Source organism: Zingiber officinale, chromosome 5B (assembly GCF_018446385.1).
Source record: "Zingiber officinale cultivar Zhangliang chromosome 5B, Zo_v1.1, whole genome shotgun sequence".
NCBI lineage: Eukaryota > Viridiplantae > Streptophyta > Magnoliopsida > Zingiberales > Zingiberaceae > Zingiber > Zingiber officinale.
In genome coordinates, this window is record NC_055995.1 from 91051906 (window position 1) to 91065423 (window position 13518).

A 13518-nucleotide genomic window follows, 5' to 3' on the forward strand; every position below is an offset into this window, starting at 1 on the left:
CGGTTAGCTGCTACACCGTTGTAGCAGTTAGTCGTCAAGTTAGCTGCTTAGCTGCTACAGCATTGTAGTGGCTATCATTTTAAGTAGCTGCTACAATATTTTAAAAAATGAAATGGCTTACCAAGTAGCTGTTACAAAGTGAAATATATTCTTCTAATAATACAAAAAATTATATAAGCAAGTTATATAAGCAAAAAACTGGTAGTATAGCAGTTAGAGCTTGCGCTTGGTAGGATATATATATGGTGTAAAAAAAGAAAGTGTACAGAGTTGAAAAATAGACAGTGGAGGGGAAAGACTTACGATTGAGAATAGAGAAAGGGGAGCTTTTACACCCGGGTCGCCTTTGTGTTTGACGCGCAGTTTCAGGAGCTTCAATCAGCTGTGACGAAAGACGGCAATGACGGAGAAGGAAGGAGCGAGAGAAAGAGATCGGCGATGGAAATTTAGAAATTGGAAAATTTCGCTCGATGATGTTTTAAAAATAAGACAGAAGAGGAGAGAGAATAAATGAAATATTTTTTTAAAAAGAAATCACATTCACCATACATTAACTCTAAAATCTATTATAACAAATCTCTCTTATATATATCATATGTATGTATATACTTTAATATATATACAGTTGATATATATATATATATATATATATATATATATATATATATATATATATATATATATATATATATATATATATATATATATATATATATATATATATATATTTTGCACCATGTTGACTAGATTAAGTTATATAGATATTACTGATAATATATATATATAGAGAGAGAGAAGTGATATGCTGTGGACAAAGCCGTGCGGATCGCTGCGGACATGCCTTCCTGATCGGTCACCAGTCCGATCAGGAAACCTCCTGATCGGTCTCTGGACCGATCAGGGAATCGATCAAGTCTCGCAGGATATCACTGATCGGTCCAGAGACCGATCAGGATATGTCCTGATCGGTCCACAGACCGATCAGAAGTCTCCCAGACCGATCAGGATATGTCCTGATCGGTCCAGAGGACATGCCGCGTCGACGTCGCGCACAGTCGCACATCTTAAGTCCCGCCGAATATCAATTTTATATATATATATATATATATTTTGCACCGTGTGGATGACTAAGTTAATCCAGACAGTTGTTATATAGATATAGCGCACTTGTGGCTCGCACGTAGTTGAAGTGATGTTATAAGTTTTAGTTTGATAATTTTGAAATATAAGGGTGTTTTAAATAGAAAGTAAAATTTTATGGGCGAAATGAAAATTTTCAAAAGTAAAGGCTAGGTTTCTTCAGCGCCTCCCCCCTCCCGTCGTGTAGCCGCGCCAGTCACCTCTCCCTTGCGAGACGCTGCCCACCTCTTCTCCTCTCCCCCGGACTCCGGCACCGGCGACGGCATAGTAGTCTTACTGCCTGATTTCTTCTCCGCAAAGCGAATCGAAGAACTGCCTGCGTCCACATCTGCTATTTCTTACAGCCGCAGGGTCGCTGGTGACTCTCTCCTCCTCTTCGGAAACGACGCGGCGGCGCATTACAGGCGAGTAGGGGACCCTTATTCTCCCTCCAGTTGGTTTCGAGTTGGGATCTTACGTTCTGAACTCAACTCATGCTATTAGTATTTTCAGGATAGCCTGTTCTTGCTTTTGCTACTGTTATATGTTTATGCGATTTTATGTAAATTGCCTTGCTTTTGCTTTTGCTTTTACTGCCTCTTCATTCATTATGGGATGCTTATTGCAGAAATCAACTCTACGTGGTGGAGCAATACTTGTGCTTGTTTGTGTTATATCTTCCTGCAATTTTGTGCGAAGTGCTTGGTATCCCCAAGCCGATATCTTTGAAATCCTTTAGTATTATCCTTCTGTTAGGTCAGACCACCAAAGTGCAAAGGAGCAGAGATGGGTTTGTAACGAGCTTGGCCTGGTAACAATCCATTTTAGACAACAAGACTGCTTCCTAGATTCCTAATTCTTCCAGCTATAGGCTTCTTATCTGGGCTCAAAAGCAATGACTTCCAGCAAAGATGATGTTGATCAACCTACTGATTCCTATTCTCTGCAAGTGTTTTCTTCCCAGTTTTCTGTGATTCAGGGTTTTGATTTCTATTTTTTTTTTTTTTGGTGCGTGCACGTGTGCTAAACAATATTTTTCTACAGACTTAAGAATCCTTACAAGGATCCTGATGATGGTCGGCAGCGATTTCTTCTTGAGTTGGAGTTTGTTCAATGCCTTGCCAATCCAACTTATATCCACTGTGAGTTACTGCTTGACTGAGAACTATAAATTCTTTGTTTCATTGTTTTGGAGTCCACAAAACTTCTGTATAGTCCACAAATTTTCTGTATGAAGTTATACTTCAATATTGACTAGACTTTCATGTGGATTTTGTGAAGTGGTTATCTTTCCTTCATTCTTGATCGAATGGAAAAAAAAAATGCTACAGTTGTTTCTATCTCATAAGTATTCAAATATTTGGTCATCTGCATTTTTTCTTCAATATTCTTCTTGAAGCTCTCAGTGCATTCAATTAGGAGAAAAATACCTTTGAATATCAACGAAAATTATTCATATTAGGTTCAGTCCTTTCATTGTAATTTTTGTTGAATTTTTTCTTGATAACTTTGTAATTGTCTCCTGAAAATTGTGTGCAAAGTTGAATATTGGATTCTGAAACATATTAGGTTCAATCCTTTCATTGTATTTTTTTTTTTGGTTAAATTTTCTCTTGATTACTTCATAATTGTTTTTCTCTTAAAAATTGTGTATGAAGCTGAATATTGAATCTTGGAACATATTGCTAGTCTTTTGGATTACTCTGATGAATGTTTTTTCTTTAGATCTTGCTCAGAATCGCTATTTCGAGGATGAGGCATTCATTGGTTACTTGAAGTATCTTCAGTATTGGCAAAGGCCTGAGTACATAAAGTTCATAATGTGAGTTAAGTTTAAAAGTCATGATATATCTAGGCTATAAATCTTTCTTCTGCACATAAACTGATATCACATTGAAAGTTAACTACATGAAACAAGTTTTGTTGCTATGCATGCTATAACTGGTTGACATTTTAAGTTTATTGCTTGGTGACAGGTATCCCCATTGCCTATTCTTTCTTGAGCTTCTCCAAAATGCTAATTTTCGCAATGCAATGGCACATCCTGGAAGCAAGGTGATTCCACCTAGATCCTAACCATGATATAGATAAATATTTCTTCTCCTTTTCCCTCCTGATATGGTTAATGAGGAGTCTACATTTTAATATTAATCTTTTGTAGTAGATGGTGGTGTGCATGAATAGTTAAAGTTCTTGTTTGTATCTTTAGTTTCTACTGTATTCATTTAATTGATTGGGAATGCATCTGATTAGTGACTTCAAGTTAACTTCTTTCGTGTAGGTTATCTGTGATGATATATATTTTAAGACTATTCTGCTTTTCAAAACTCTAATGATTGAACGGGAAGATGAGCAATGCATAGAATTAATGGATCTTTAGTCTGATGGTTTCTAGTTGGAACCAATGTGCCTTGCAAGTAAATAGGCTACTTCTAGCAATGCAAAGATGGTTATCTCTCTAGTTGTGAAAGTTAGGGTTTAGGGTTTAGGGTTTAGGCTACTTCTAGCTACTTCAGTTGCTCAGATCCAAACTCCTGGTGGTAAAAATAGTTGTGTTTCTATTGTACTATATGTTCTAAACATGACAATATTCCTTTACCTTTTCTACTAGATGAAAATCAAACAGGATTCTATGCAATTGTTCCATAAACAATCAGAATACATACTTTCCTTAATAACTGTCTCATGCTCCAGGTGAGCTCATCTTAATTGTGCGCATTTCAATTTTTACGGCCTTATTCCAGTTATTGGACTATGTAGTGGTGACTCTAGATAATACTCGCAATACGTCTTCATATAGTGTTGTCAGTAAATAGAGATTATTATTGCACATGCACAGTAACAACAACAATACAATATGCAAAATTGTAAAAGTATATTCAAGCCCTAAATGAAACCTCATTATATGAAGTACAAAGTGAATTACAAAATACTGAAAGCTAAAAGCGTGGTTCAAAACTCCAATTTGAATAATAGTGATGTCTCATAGCAACAATAGCAATAGATCAATAGTTCACATGACAACCCACTTTAGGATAGTCTAGGGATATTAGCCAAGAATGAGAATAAGCTAAAGATTGTCAATATCACTCATAGAAGGGCCTTTTGTTAGCGAACAAAGAATAATGATAACGATAATAAAAGAAAAAAGATGAGTGCAATGTATCATCTCCCAAGTCTATATATCTCTATTTTTGTATAAAATTTTCCATCATCTAATCTTTATACCTTGCACATATCAAGACATGCTCAATATATACAGGTGCTGGAACACCCAAAACTACTTAAAAACTGCCTCAACATAAAATTCAAACTCTATGGTCATTCTCCAAAGCCAACAAGCTTTACTGTCACAGATCCTCAGTGCTGTCAGTCATGAATTTTCTAGCTAGGTAATATTTAACCATTATAGACCCACACATTTCCAAGGTCATATAGTCTCAAGTTAGGTATTAGCGAATATGACCTCAACACACCCTGCTAGTCTTGAAGTCATTAGTGATGTGATCCTCAGTTAGACATAAACGACCCTAATTATATCATGTGCACTATAATATCCCTGAAGATAAGAGTAATAATTTTTCATATACCAGTAAAATTTTCAAGTATGATAAGTGAAATAAACATGCTCTAACATCTACAATTATACCTAGTTTTGCTTCGAAAAAAAATCACAGTACAATATTTGTATAGCTGTATTGTGGTTTATATTTTTAGCATGTTGTCTATGTATATGGTGGATTTTATATGTCGTTCTAACTCTGATATAACCAGCTACCATTTTCACTATATTTTAAATTAATAAGAAAGATGCTATTCACGTATTCGAAGAAGTTTTGGTGTAACACCAACCATTTTCTGCAATATCTCATGTAGGAATTGGCTCATCGGCAACAGTACTACTTCTGGAAAAATTACAGGAACAACCGATTGAAGCACATTCTACCCCGTCCTCTTCCTGAACCTCCTGCTGGTCCAGCACCAGCTCCTCTTCCAACTGCAGCACCAGTTCCAACTTCAGCCCCAGTTCCAAATGCAGCTCCAAGTTTAACTCCGATTTCTGCTCCATTGCTTGCGTCAATGCCACCTATGAGTTCTGGCCCTGTACACTCTCCCATGCAGTTTGTGGGACAACCTGGGTCTGCTGCCTCTGCTATTTCAAAGAGTGACATGAGAAACGCAATGGGAGATCGTCGGAAGAGAAAGTATATTTCCTACTCCCTGCATTTCCTTTTAATTATATTATCTATTCTGCCAGTTCCATTGTATATTTCTTTATTCCGTGTTCTCACTTCTCACCATCAAGTTTATGTTTTCAATTGTTTATTACAATTATTTTGAGGTACATTAAGTAACGGGCCCATGGTGTTTAAAACTGTCATAAATAAAAAAAATACTAAGATGTTAATGATAAAAATGGAACCGTCAACACGAAACTCCTGCTAATGTGGGTCCTGAAGAACGGTCAGACCATATTGGGTCTATTGTGTGCACTTTATCATGCATTGCAAAAGACTATTTCCACGACTCGAATCCATGACCACAAGGTCACATGAGAGCAACTTGACAGTTGATAAAGAATTATTATTGAAACTAGAATGGCTCTTGAACTGTTTTGGTAATTGAATTGGTTTGGCCACTTTGGTGAATTGTAATGTGAAGATGAGATAGTAATTTATTTTGATCTATTGCAAAGCGACACATACTAGAAAAGTTATAAGAAATAACTATTTGTAACCAATTTGATATTTTAGTATGTAACGGTCAAATATCGAGTAACTCTTCAAATTAGTTGAACTGACTAGCAGTTTGATCTAGTATTCATAATATTGAAGAGAAAAAATAACATTAATTCAATTGATTTTCGATGAATTAATACCGATTATCATTACACTCAAACACATGCACCCTTCTACATGATTTATTAAAGCATTATTTATCTAAGAATTTCTTGTTCAGTACTGCAATCTAGTCATCAATCTTTATTCAGTAAAAATCTCTTGTGACATTATTTGTAATGGCAATTAGTGCAACTACTTATTTGGCACATTCCAATAGATAATGATATGATTTTTTTTCTTCTCAATTACTTTGTAAGTGTTAATTCCTTTGTGAGAAAAGTCATTGTTCATACCCATGTTATTTGTTCAAGCCTCAGCGTTGATTCTCATGTATCAATAAACACATAGGAAATAACATAGATGGTTTAGTTATGATAAATGGGGCAAATTTAGCAATTTAAAATAAATGCTTACATTACTCGTGGAACCTAGTAGGGGCAATTGCTCCAACAGACGCTACATTAATTTTCCTATTGGTTGATCCTTACCAAGATTCTTCGGCTGGTGCTATGGTCTAGAGTCATATTGGCATGGTAGAGTTATCATGCTGTTCCAATTAGAAGATTCAACTTGTCTGTGGTGCTGTTAATTTGTAAGATAGACAAACATCCATTTTTCACTACTACTTTATGTCTCATGATAAGTAGATCTTATACAACTAGTTGGTTAAGATATTTGCATCTTCTGCTTGGTAGTGAGATTCTGAAAGCCCTTGCAAGTTGCAACTAAAATATATGAATTACCTGGTAGTGCACAACTTGCGGATGCATGCATAAACATCCTCCGACCTGCAATTTGAGATGTTATTGCTTACCATACCAAGCATATGAGAATATCTACATCCATAAAAATGGTTGTGGCACAAGTAGTCACAGATTCTTTCAAATTGCAGGAAAGAAGATTGAAGGGGCTAAACTACTTACAGAAGAAGAATGACCCATATGACATGGTATTATCTGTTTAATGCATTGTTTTCAGAATTCAGCTATTTTTTTTTCATGCACATACTAAAAGAGACTTTCTAAAATATCAAATATATATTGCAATGGGACTACATGCCTTACATTAAGTCAACTGCATAACCAAAATTTCTTTCATTATATGGATTAAGATGGAAAATTAAAGAGAACATTAAACTCATATTCTATGTATTATATATGCAACATAATTCTTGTGGAGCCTCCGTCTTAGCTATATATCCAAATAAAATTTTCATGTTATTAATCTACCCAAGCTCATCACAAATGAGTAATGATTGGGAGGGCATTTGCCATCAACTGGTTGAAAATTATAGTTTGGTTTTGGTTTGCATATGTTCTACAGATGTTATTTGGCATAACTAGAATGAGTTTGCAGGCTCTGTGCATCATCTAATCGACAACTTTTTGGATTTGGGATGAACAATGATCTTGATATCGGCATCTCCATTTCGGCAACTTGCTGAAAAAACATGCCTGCTTGGTATCCAAACATGCCAAATATACTTGCTATTTAAAGGGCCAAAATTACTCAAGTCAACTTGTCGTTGCATCTTTTCTTCTGAAATAGTTGAAACATATTTACTGCTAATTTCAAGCCTGTTAACAGATATTATCTTAGATTTCAAGCCTGCTAACTTTTATTATTAGAGTGTTTAATTATGTCATTTTATATATTATGATATAATTATTAAAGCTAGTACAGCAGGAAAGGCAAAGTCATGGAAGTATAGAAGTCGATAGGGTTGGGCCATCTGGTTTGGGTCATGTCCAATACTACCCAGTAAACTTAACTTGGTCTGTAGGTTCGGGCCGTTCGGCCGGGGCAGGGGTGGCTAAGCTGGGGTGTAAATTGTGCCGAGCCTAGCTCGGTCTCGGGCCGTGTTGAGCCTGGCCCAGTCTCAGGCCTAATAAGCTAAAATGTTCGGTCAAAGCTTTGACATCTTTAAGTGGAAGTAGTTGTGATAAAATTATATTTTGCCCCCTCAATTTTCAGTCACTGAAAATTTGACAATTGTCACTTTCCCCTTTTTTAAAAAATTGTTGTCATCCCTTCAGATGAAATTTCATTTATTCTGTGGTTATTTAATTTCTCAATCTTGATAGACACACGTTTGAAATAATGTTTACAGTTTAACACGTTGAATTGGTGGAAGATGACAAGATATTCAATTAAGAACATAATTAATTTAAAATTACTTGTGATACAAGGGCGCATAATATAATGGAAGGAAATGTCAAGAAACAAGTCTAAATGGTTGAAATTGATACGGTTTAACAATAAAAATTGATAACCACAAGCTGTCTTTGTCATCCATAACTTTTCAAGTTCTCTCTCTCTTTTTTCCAAAAAAAAAGTACAACTATTTTACGCATCAACAATTCTCGTATTTTTAAAATTTATTTTTATTTCAAGCATTAATTAGCATGACTGTATCCAATTAAACCAGATCCAATAAATTTAAAAACTTACCTAAAAACTAGTAACTTTCCCTTTGAATTCACGTCAGAAAATTAATATTGTATTGTGATCTTCCTTAAATTTCTTTTCTAAAAAGAGACTCATGAATAGCCTTTCACTATAAATTGTAAGGGAGTGCTTGGTTGGATGGAATGAAAGTGAGGGATAGAAATGAGATTGAAAATTGATGTTTAATTTGGGATATTAATGATGGATTTAACGGATTTAAACTGTTAAATATAGGATTAGATCATTACCAAGTAAAATAAGAAAAATAGGAATCAAATTGAAACCCTCCATTTTCATTCATCTCATTCTTTTTCTCAAACCAAGTGTCCCCTAAATCTGTCTTTCCTAAAAACATAGAAAATGAAAACAGCGCACGATTAAAGCGCCCTCCGTGGATAATCAACAACCCGTCCCAGCTGACGTCAGCGAGGACGCGGAGACTCGACTGTGCTTATCCGGTGCAGGCGGCTACAGCTCATCGCGGCCGCCTTCATCCACCCACGTCAGCGCCAGCTCCTCAGTTACCGGCTGGGCGGCGCGCCAAACGCGACGGCCCGTCCGTCCGCCCGCCCCCGCGTCCCCAGGCTGCGTCACATCCGAAAATTTCACCTACCTCCTTGAAAATGTAAATTTGGCATTTCACTCCATTATAGAAACCTTACTACTACTATTATTATTATTATTAAATATGAAATATAATTAAATTGGACTGTTTTATTAATCGAAACGGCTCTGTGTTTTTTTCTTTTTTTTTTTTCCTTCCAATTTTCTTGCGTCCCTTTCTTTCCTTCTTACTTCGTTAGAACTTGGAACCTTCAATTTTTTTAATCCCCAATCTCGATCCATTGCTCCCTTTAAATACGCTGCTCTTCCTCTTCCCCAATCGCCCATCTCCACCACGACCGCCTCAGCCTCAAGCTTGGATTTCGATCTTGCCGTGGTCGTCGCCATGAGCGCTCTCGCCGCCACCAGTCGCAACTTCCGCCAGGCCGCTAGGATCCTCGGCCTCGACTCCAAGCTCGAGAAGAGCCTCCTGATCCCCTTCCGGGAGATCAAGGTCTGGTTCGGGGATCCTCGATCCTTCCCTTATTTATTATTATATTTTATTTTATTTTTTCTGTTTCGTGGTGCGATTTTTACTCACTCTCTAGGGTGCTCCGGGGTTTGGGTGCGGTTTTGCAGGTGGAGTGTACGATCCCGAGGGACGACGGGTCCCTGGCGTCGTACGTTGGGTTCAGAGTTCAGCACGACAATGCCCGCGGGCCGATGAAAGGAGGGATCCGGTACCACCATGAGGTGAGTAAAATTTCCCCAGATTAGGCGTCTCTGGTGATGCCGTTTTCGATTTATCGAATGGCTACCGTGGCACTGTCAAATAGTTGTTTTGATCTTGTTGAATATGCGAGTTCAAAATGAACTTCAAATTTTTTTATGTTCTTTTATTTTAAGAGTAGCTAAGATCAATGAAGTTAATTGTTGCTCGTCCAAAGAGATGATTTCCCTAAGGTAGTATATGGAAAGTTGCATGGATCCAACGCTCCTACAGTGGAGAAAATCCAAGGATTAAGGAGGTTAGATTCTTGGCTGCATACTTGTTTGGAACTACTCTTCATGTGAATTGTCTCTTAGCAAAAGGACGCTACTGGTGGTGCAAAGCTAAACCCTTGCAGAATATGATCTGTCAGAAGAACCATTCTTCTACAATTTTGTGCTTGAAAATTGGCTTTTGTTACTATCAAAAAGAAATCAATCCTCAATTCGATATGATACAGCTAGCCTGTTTTTTTGGATAATTCTACTGTTAATTTTTACTGGAGTGCCATTCTGGTTGAATAACTTTTAAGATGAGAACCCCTCAACATGAAATTCAATTCTTGGTTTAAAGATATTTTTATCTCCCTACTATTAATGGACAACATATGATTCCATATGTAGCTTCAGCCATCTAATGATGATATGGTAGGTTCTGCAATGAGTATAGATGCATTATTGCACAATGAATCATTTCCTCAGAATTTATGCTAAATACATCATTGTTTAAGGTGTTTATTCACTAGTTGAAAGACTCTTTTGGCTATGGTAGGTTGACCTTGATGAGGTGAATGCTTTAGCTCAACTGATGACATGGAAGACGGCTGTAGCAAACATACCATACGGTGGAGCAAAGGGTGGCATTGGATGCTCTCCAGGTGACCTAAGTAACAGTGAGCTGGAACGACTAACACGAGTATTCACACAAAAAATTCATGACCTCATTGGGATTCATACGGATGTTCCAGCACCTGACATGGGAACAAATGCCCAGGTGATCATTTCATACACTCAGAAATTTTCCTTTAATTTAAAAGTATATATAATTTATATTGTCAAAAATGTTAGCTTAAAGTTTGTACCTTTGCTGCAAGATGTTGATGTTCTTTAATTTGGGCAGACCATGGCTTGGATCTTAGATGAGTACTCCAAATTTCATGGCCACTCACCAGCAATTGTAACAGGAAAACCAATAGTAAGTGAAGCTAATTTATGCAAGCCTCAGGTATTTAATGAAAATTTTCTCTCTAAGCTGAAGTTACATCCATTTCGGTGTACCATTTGTAGGATCTTGGTGGCTCGTTAGGTAGGGAAGCTGCTACAGGACGTGGTGTCGTATACGCAACCAAAGCTTTACTGGCTGAACATGAGAAGTCTATTTCAGGATCGACTTTCGTAATCCAGGTGAATCCAACGCTTTATATTTGCTGCATTTATTATGAGTAAGAGTTAGTAAGGAAGAATATGATCAAGATGAATATGAATATGAGCATGATTGTTAAGTTAACCAGGATCAAGCTAGATAAATGTAGGAATGGCTATATGCTCATCTGGATTTTGAAGAGAAACTCTGATACTTCAGAAACAAGTTAATGGGACTTTACATTCTGATGTTTCTGTCATGTGCAGGGATTTGGAAATGTTGGTTCATGGGCTGCGCAAATCCTTCATCAGGAAGGGGGCAAGGTTATTGCCATTGGAGATGTAGCAGGTGCCATCAAGAACCCTAATGGCATTGACATTCCTGCCCTGATTAAGCATAAAAACGAGGGCCATGCTCTGAAGGACTTCAAAGGGGCAGATCCATTGGAAAAGGATGAATTACTCCTGCATGAATGTGATGTTCTTATCCCTTCTGCCTTGGGCGGTGTACTGCACAGGTCCTAACTTTTTTCCTCTTCTGATTTCTTTCCTTGTGAATCTTTCATGCTGTTTACTTTCTTATCTAACGGTTGACCAAATTATTAGAGCAATCCCTAAAACATTCTTAACCCAATTCAACCCACCCTTCTTTCTTAATATGTGAATAAAGTGGTCTGTTAACAGTTCACTGCTTTGTTTAAAAATTTCTATGATTGCCAGGGGAAATGCTGCTGATGTGAAGGCCAAGTACATTGTGGAAGCAGCCAATAATCCAACTGATCCTGAAGCCGACGAGGTAGAGTGCCTTCAGCATTATAGCCGAGTCACAGGCAATTATGAAAAGGTCACACTTCATGCTATGTTTTGAACACAGATACTATCTAAAAAGGGCGTGAAGATACTTCCCGACATATATGCAAATTCTGGTGGTGTTGTTGTCAGTTACTTCGAGTGGGTTCAGGTACTTCATAATAACACATTCCCTTTTGCTTCAAAGTCTACTTGAAGATTCACTTAAGCATATTGTCGTCATGTGGAATTTCGTAGAACATCCAAGGATTCATGTGGAACGAAGAGAAGGTGAATCATGAGCTAAAGGAGTACATGAAGAGTGCTTTCAATAACATCAAGACAATGTGCCAGACCCATGACTGCAACCTCCGCATGGGCGCGATCACCTTGGGAGTCAACAGGGTTGCCCGTGCAACTCTCTTGAGGGGTTGGGAAGCATAAGAAGAAGAATGCATTTCGATTACTTCTCTGCTATACATTATATATATATATATATATATATAAAAAGAAGGAGATTATGAAAGACTCTAATTTATCTATCTTAGCAATTTAGCATGTGAAGAGCTCTTCTGTATTGCAGAGGAAAATTTACCCAGTATCTTTTTTAATCTATCAATGAAAATTCTTCGGCAGCAATATCTTTTATTTTGCAACAAGATGGTAAGAATTTTCTAATGATATGATGATGTATTGATCCTGTCCGAAAGTCGAAGAGACGAAAAGTTGGAGATGTGACACTCAAGCTGATCTTCTGTGGACTTCGCCGAACCAGGGAAGAGGTCCCCGACGTTGGCCCTCCGACGCTCAAGTCAATCACCAGCGATGAAGAATAAGGCGGAGCAACAAAAAGACTGTAGCACAAACAGTGAATATCGCATACCTCTGTCGATACTTGGACCCTCTTTATATAGAGCTCCGGTTGTGCGCGTTCACACTTCCCAAGGTGGACATGCTTCTTAAAGCTTTCCTTGAAAAGACTTGTCAATAAAGTGTCACTGACACAGTACCTTAACGGGCCGAGCATATCTCTGAAGTGACAGTGGAAGCTTTCGCCGTACGATCTTCTGGTTATCCATGCCCGGTGTCGGCGACACCAACTCCCAAAAGGATATCGATAGATATCAGCGTACTGTACTGCTGGGCCGAGCGGTATGGCCGCTCGGTCGGAGTTTTACCGCTTTGGTGCCACTTCCGGTCGACCAAAATCTTGCTACTCTCGTGTGTGTCCACTCGACCAAATTTCCACTCTGCCACTGCTGAGACTTGCTGCCAGGCCGAGCGAGGTAGCCGCTCGGCCGAAGTTGCACTCTGTCAATGATACGTTCTGTTGTCTGGTCAAGCGAGGTAGCCGCTCGACCGAAGCTCTGTCTGCCAATATCGAATCCTGGTGACTCGTCGAGCGGGGTAGCCGCTCGGCCGAAGCTCCGTCTGCCAATGCTGAATCCTAGTGCCTTGTTGAGCGGGGTAGTCGCTCGGCCGACTTCCGCACATTGTCTTCACTGAGCGTCGGTCGTTTGACTTCTCCCTGTGTCGAAGGCGGCGGTAGATCGGGGGTCTTCTCCCCCGATCGGGGAATGTTCCGTCTGACCGGCCGATGTCATCTACGCGTTGACTGCCTTAACTTTGATCTCCTTTGACCTCTACC

At 38.3% G+C, this 13518-nt stretch overlaps 2 protein-coding genes across 4 annotated transcripts; both read left to right on the top strand.

Moving 5' to 3' along the window:
* Positions 1-1295: 1295 nt before the first annotated feature.
* Positions 1296-7587, top strand: LOC121984971 (mediator of RNA polymerase II transcription subunit 31-like). Of its 3 annotated transcripts, none has more exons than XM_042538174.1 (8): positions 1296-1548; positions 1748-2064; positions 2164-2261; positions 2845-2941; positions 3096-3174; positions 4996-5324; positions 6853-6909; positions 7304-7587. In XM_042538174.1, exons 2-7 carry the CDS (start codon positions 2015-2017, stop codon positions 6863-6865), a joined length of 666 nt encoding a protein of 221 aa, XP_042394108.1. In that variant the 5' UTR covers positions 1296-1548; positions 1748-2014; the 3' UTR covers positions 6866-6909; positions 7304-7587. The 3 variants fall into 3 exon arrangements, with proteins under 3 accessions (XP_042394108.1, XP_042394107.1, XP_042394106.1); XM_042538173.1 differs by having other exon boundaries at positions 1297-1548; positions 7317-7587; XM_042538172.1 differs by having other exon boundaries at positions 1297-1544; positions 7317-7587.
* A 1609-nt stretch (positions 7588-9196) lies between these two features.
* Positions 9197-12526, top strand: LOC121984972 (glutamate dehydrogenase 2, mitochondrial). The gene is made up of 9 exons (XM_042538175.1): positions 9197-9465; positions 9591-9704; positions 10492-10713; positions 10840-10914; positions 11007-11123; positions 11349-11599; positions 11802-11877; positions 11956-12042; positions 12129-12526. The coding sequence occupies exons 1-9, from the start codon at positions 9358-9360 to the stop codon at positions 12312-12314; spliced, it is 1236 nt and encodes a 411-aa protein (XP_042394109.1). The 5' UTR covers positions 9197-9357; the 3' UTR covers positions 12315-12526.
* Positions 12527-13518: the final 992 nt, after the last annotated feature.

Bases quoted from the DNA above. Each gene is read 5' to 3' on its own strand.
- LOC121984971 (XM_042538174.1), top strand. From the start codon at position 2,015: ATGACTTCCAGCAAAGATGATGTTGATCAACCTACTGATTCCTATTCT. The intron at 2,262-2,844 runs GTGAGTTACTGC...TTTTTTCTTTAG, and splicing joins CAATCCAACTTATATCCACT to ATCTTGCTCAGAATCGCTAT. The intron at 3,175-4,995 runs GTGATTCCACCT...TATCTCATGTAG, and splicing joins TGGCACATCCTGGAAGCAAG to GAATTGGCTCATCGGCAACA.
- LOC121984972 (XM_042538175.1), top strand. From the start codon at position 9,358: ATGAGCGCTCTCGCCGCCACCAGTCGCAACTTCCGCCAGGCCGCTAGG. The intron at 10,915-11,006 runs GTAAGTGAAGCT...TACCATTTGTAG, and splicing joins TTGTAACAGGAAAACCAATA to GATCTTGGTGGCTCGTTAGG. The intron at 12,043-12,128 runs GTACTTCATAAT...GGAATTTCGTAG, and splicing joins GTTACTTCGAGTGGGTTCAG to AACATCCAAGGATTCATGTG.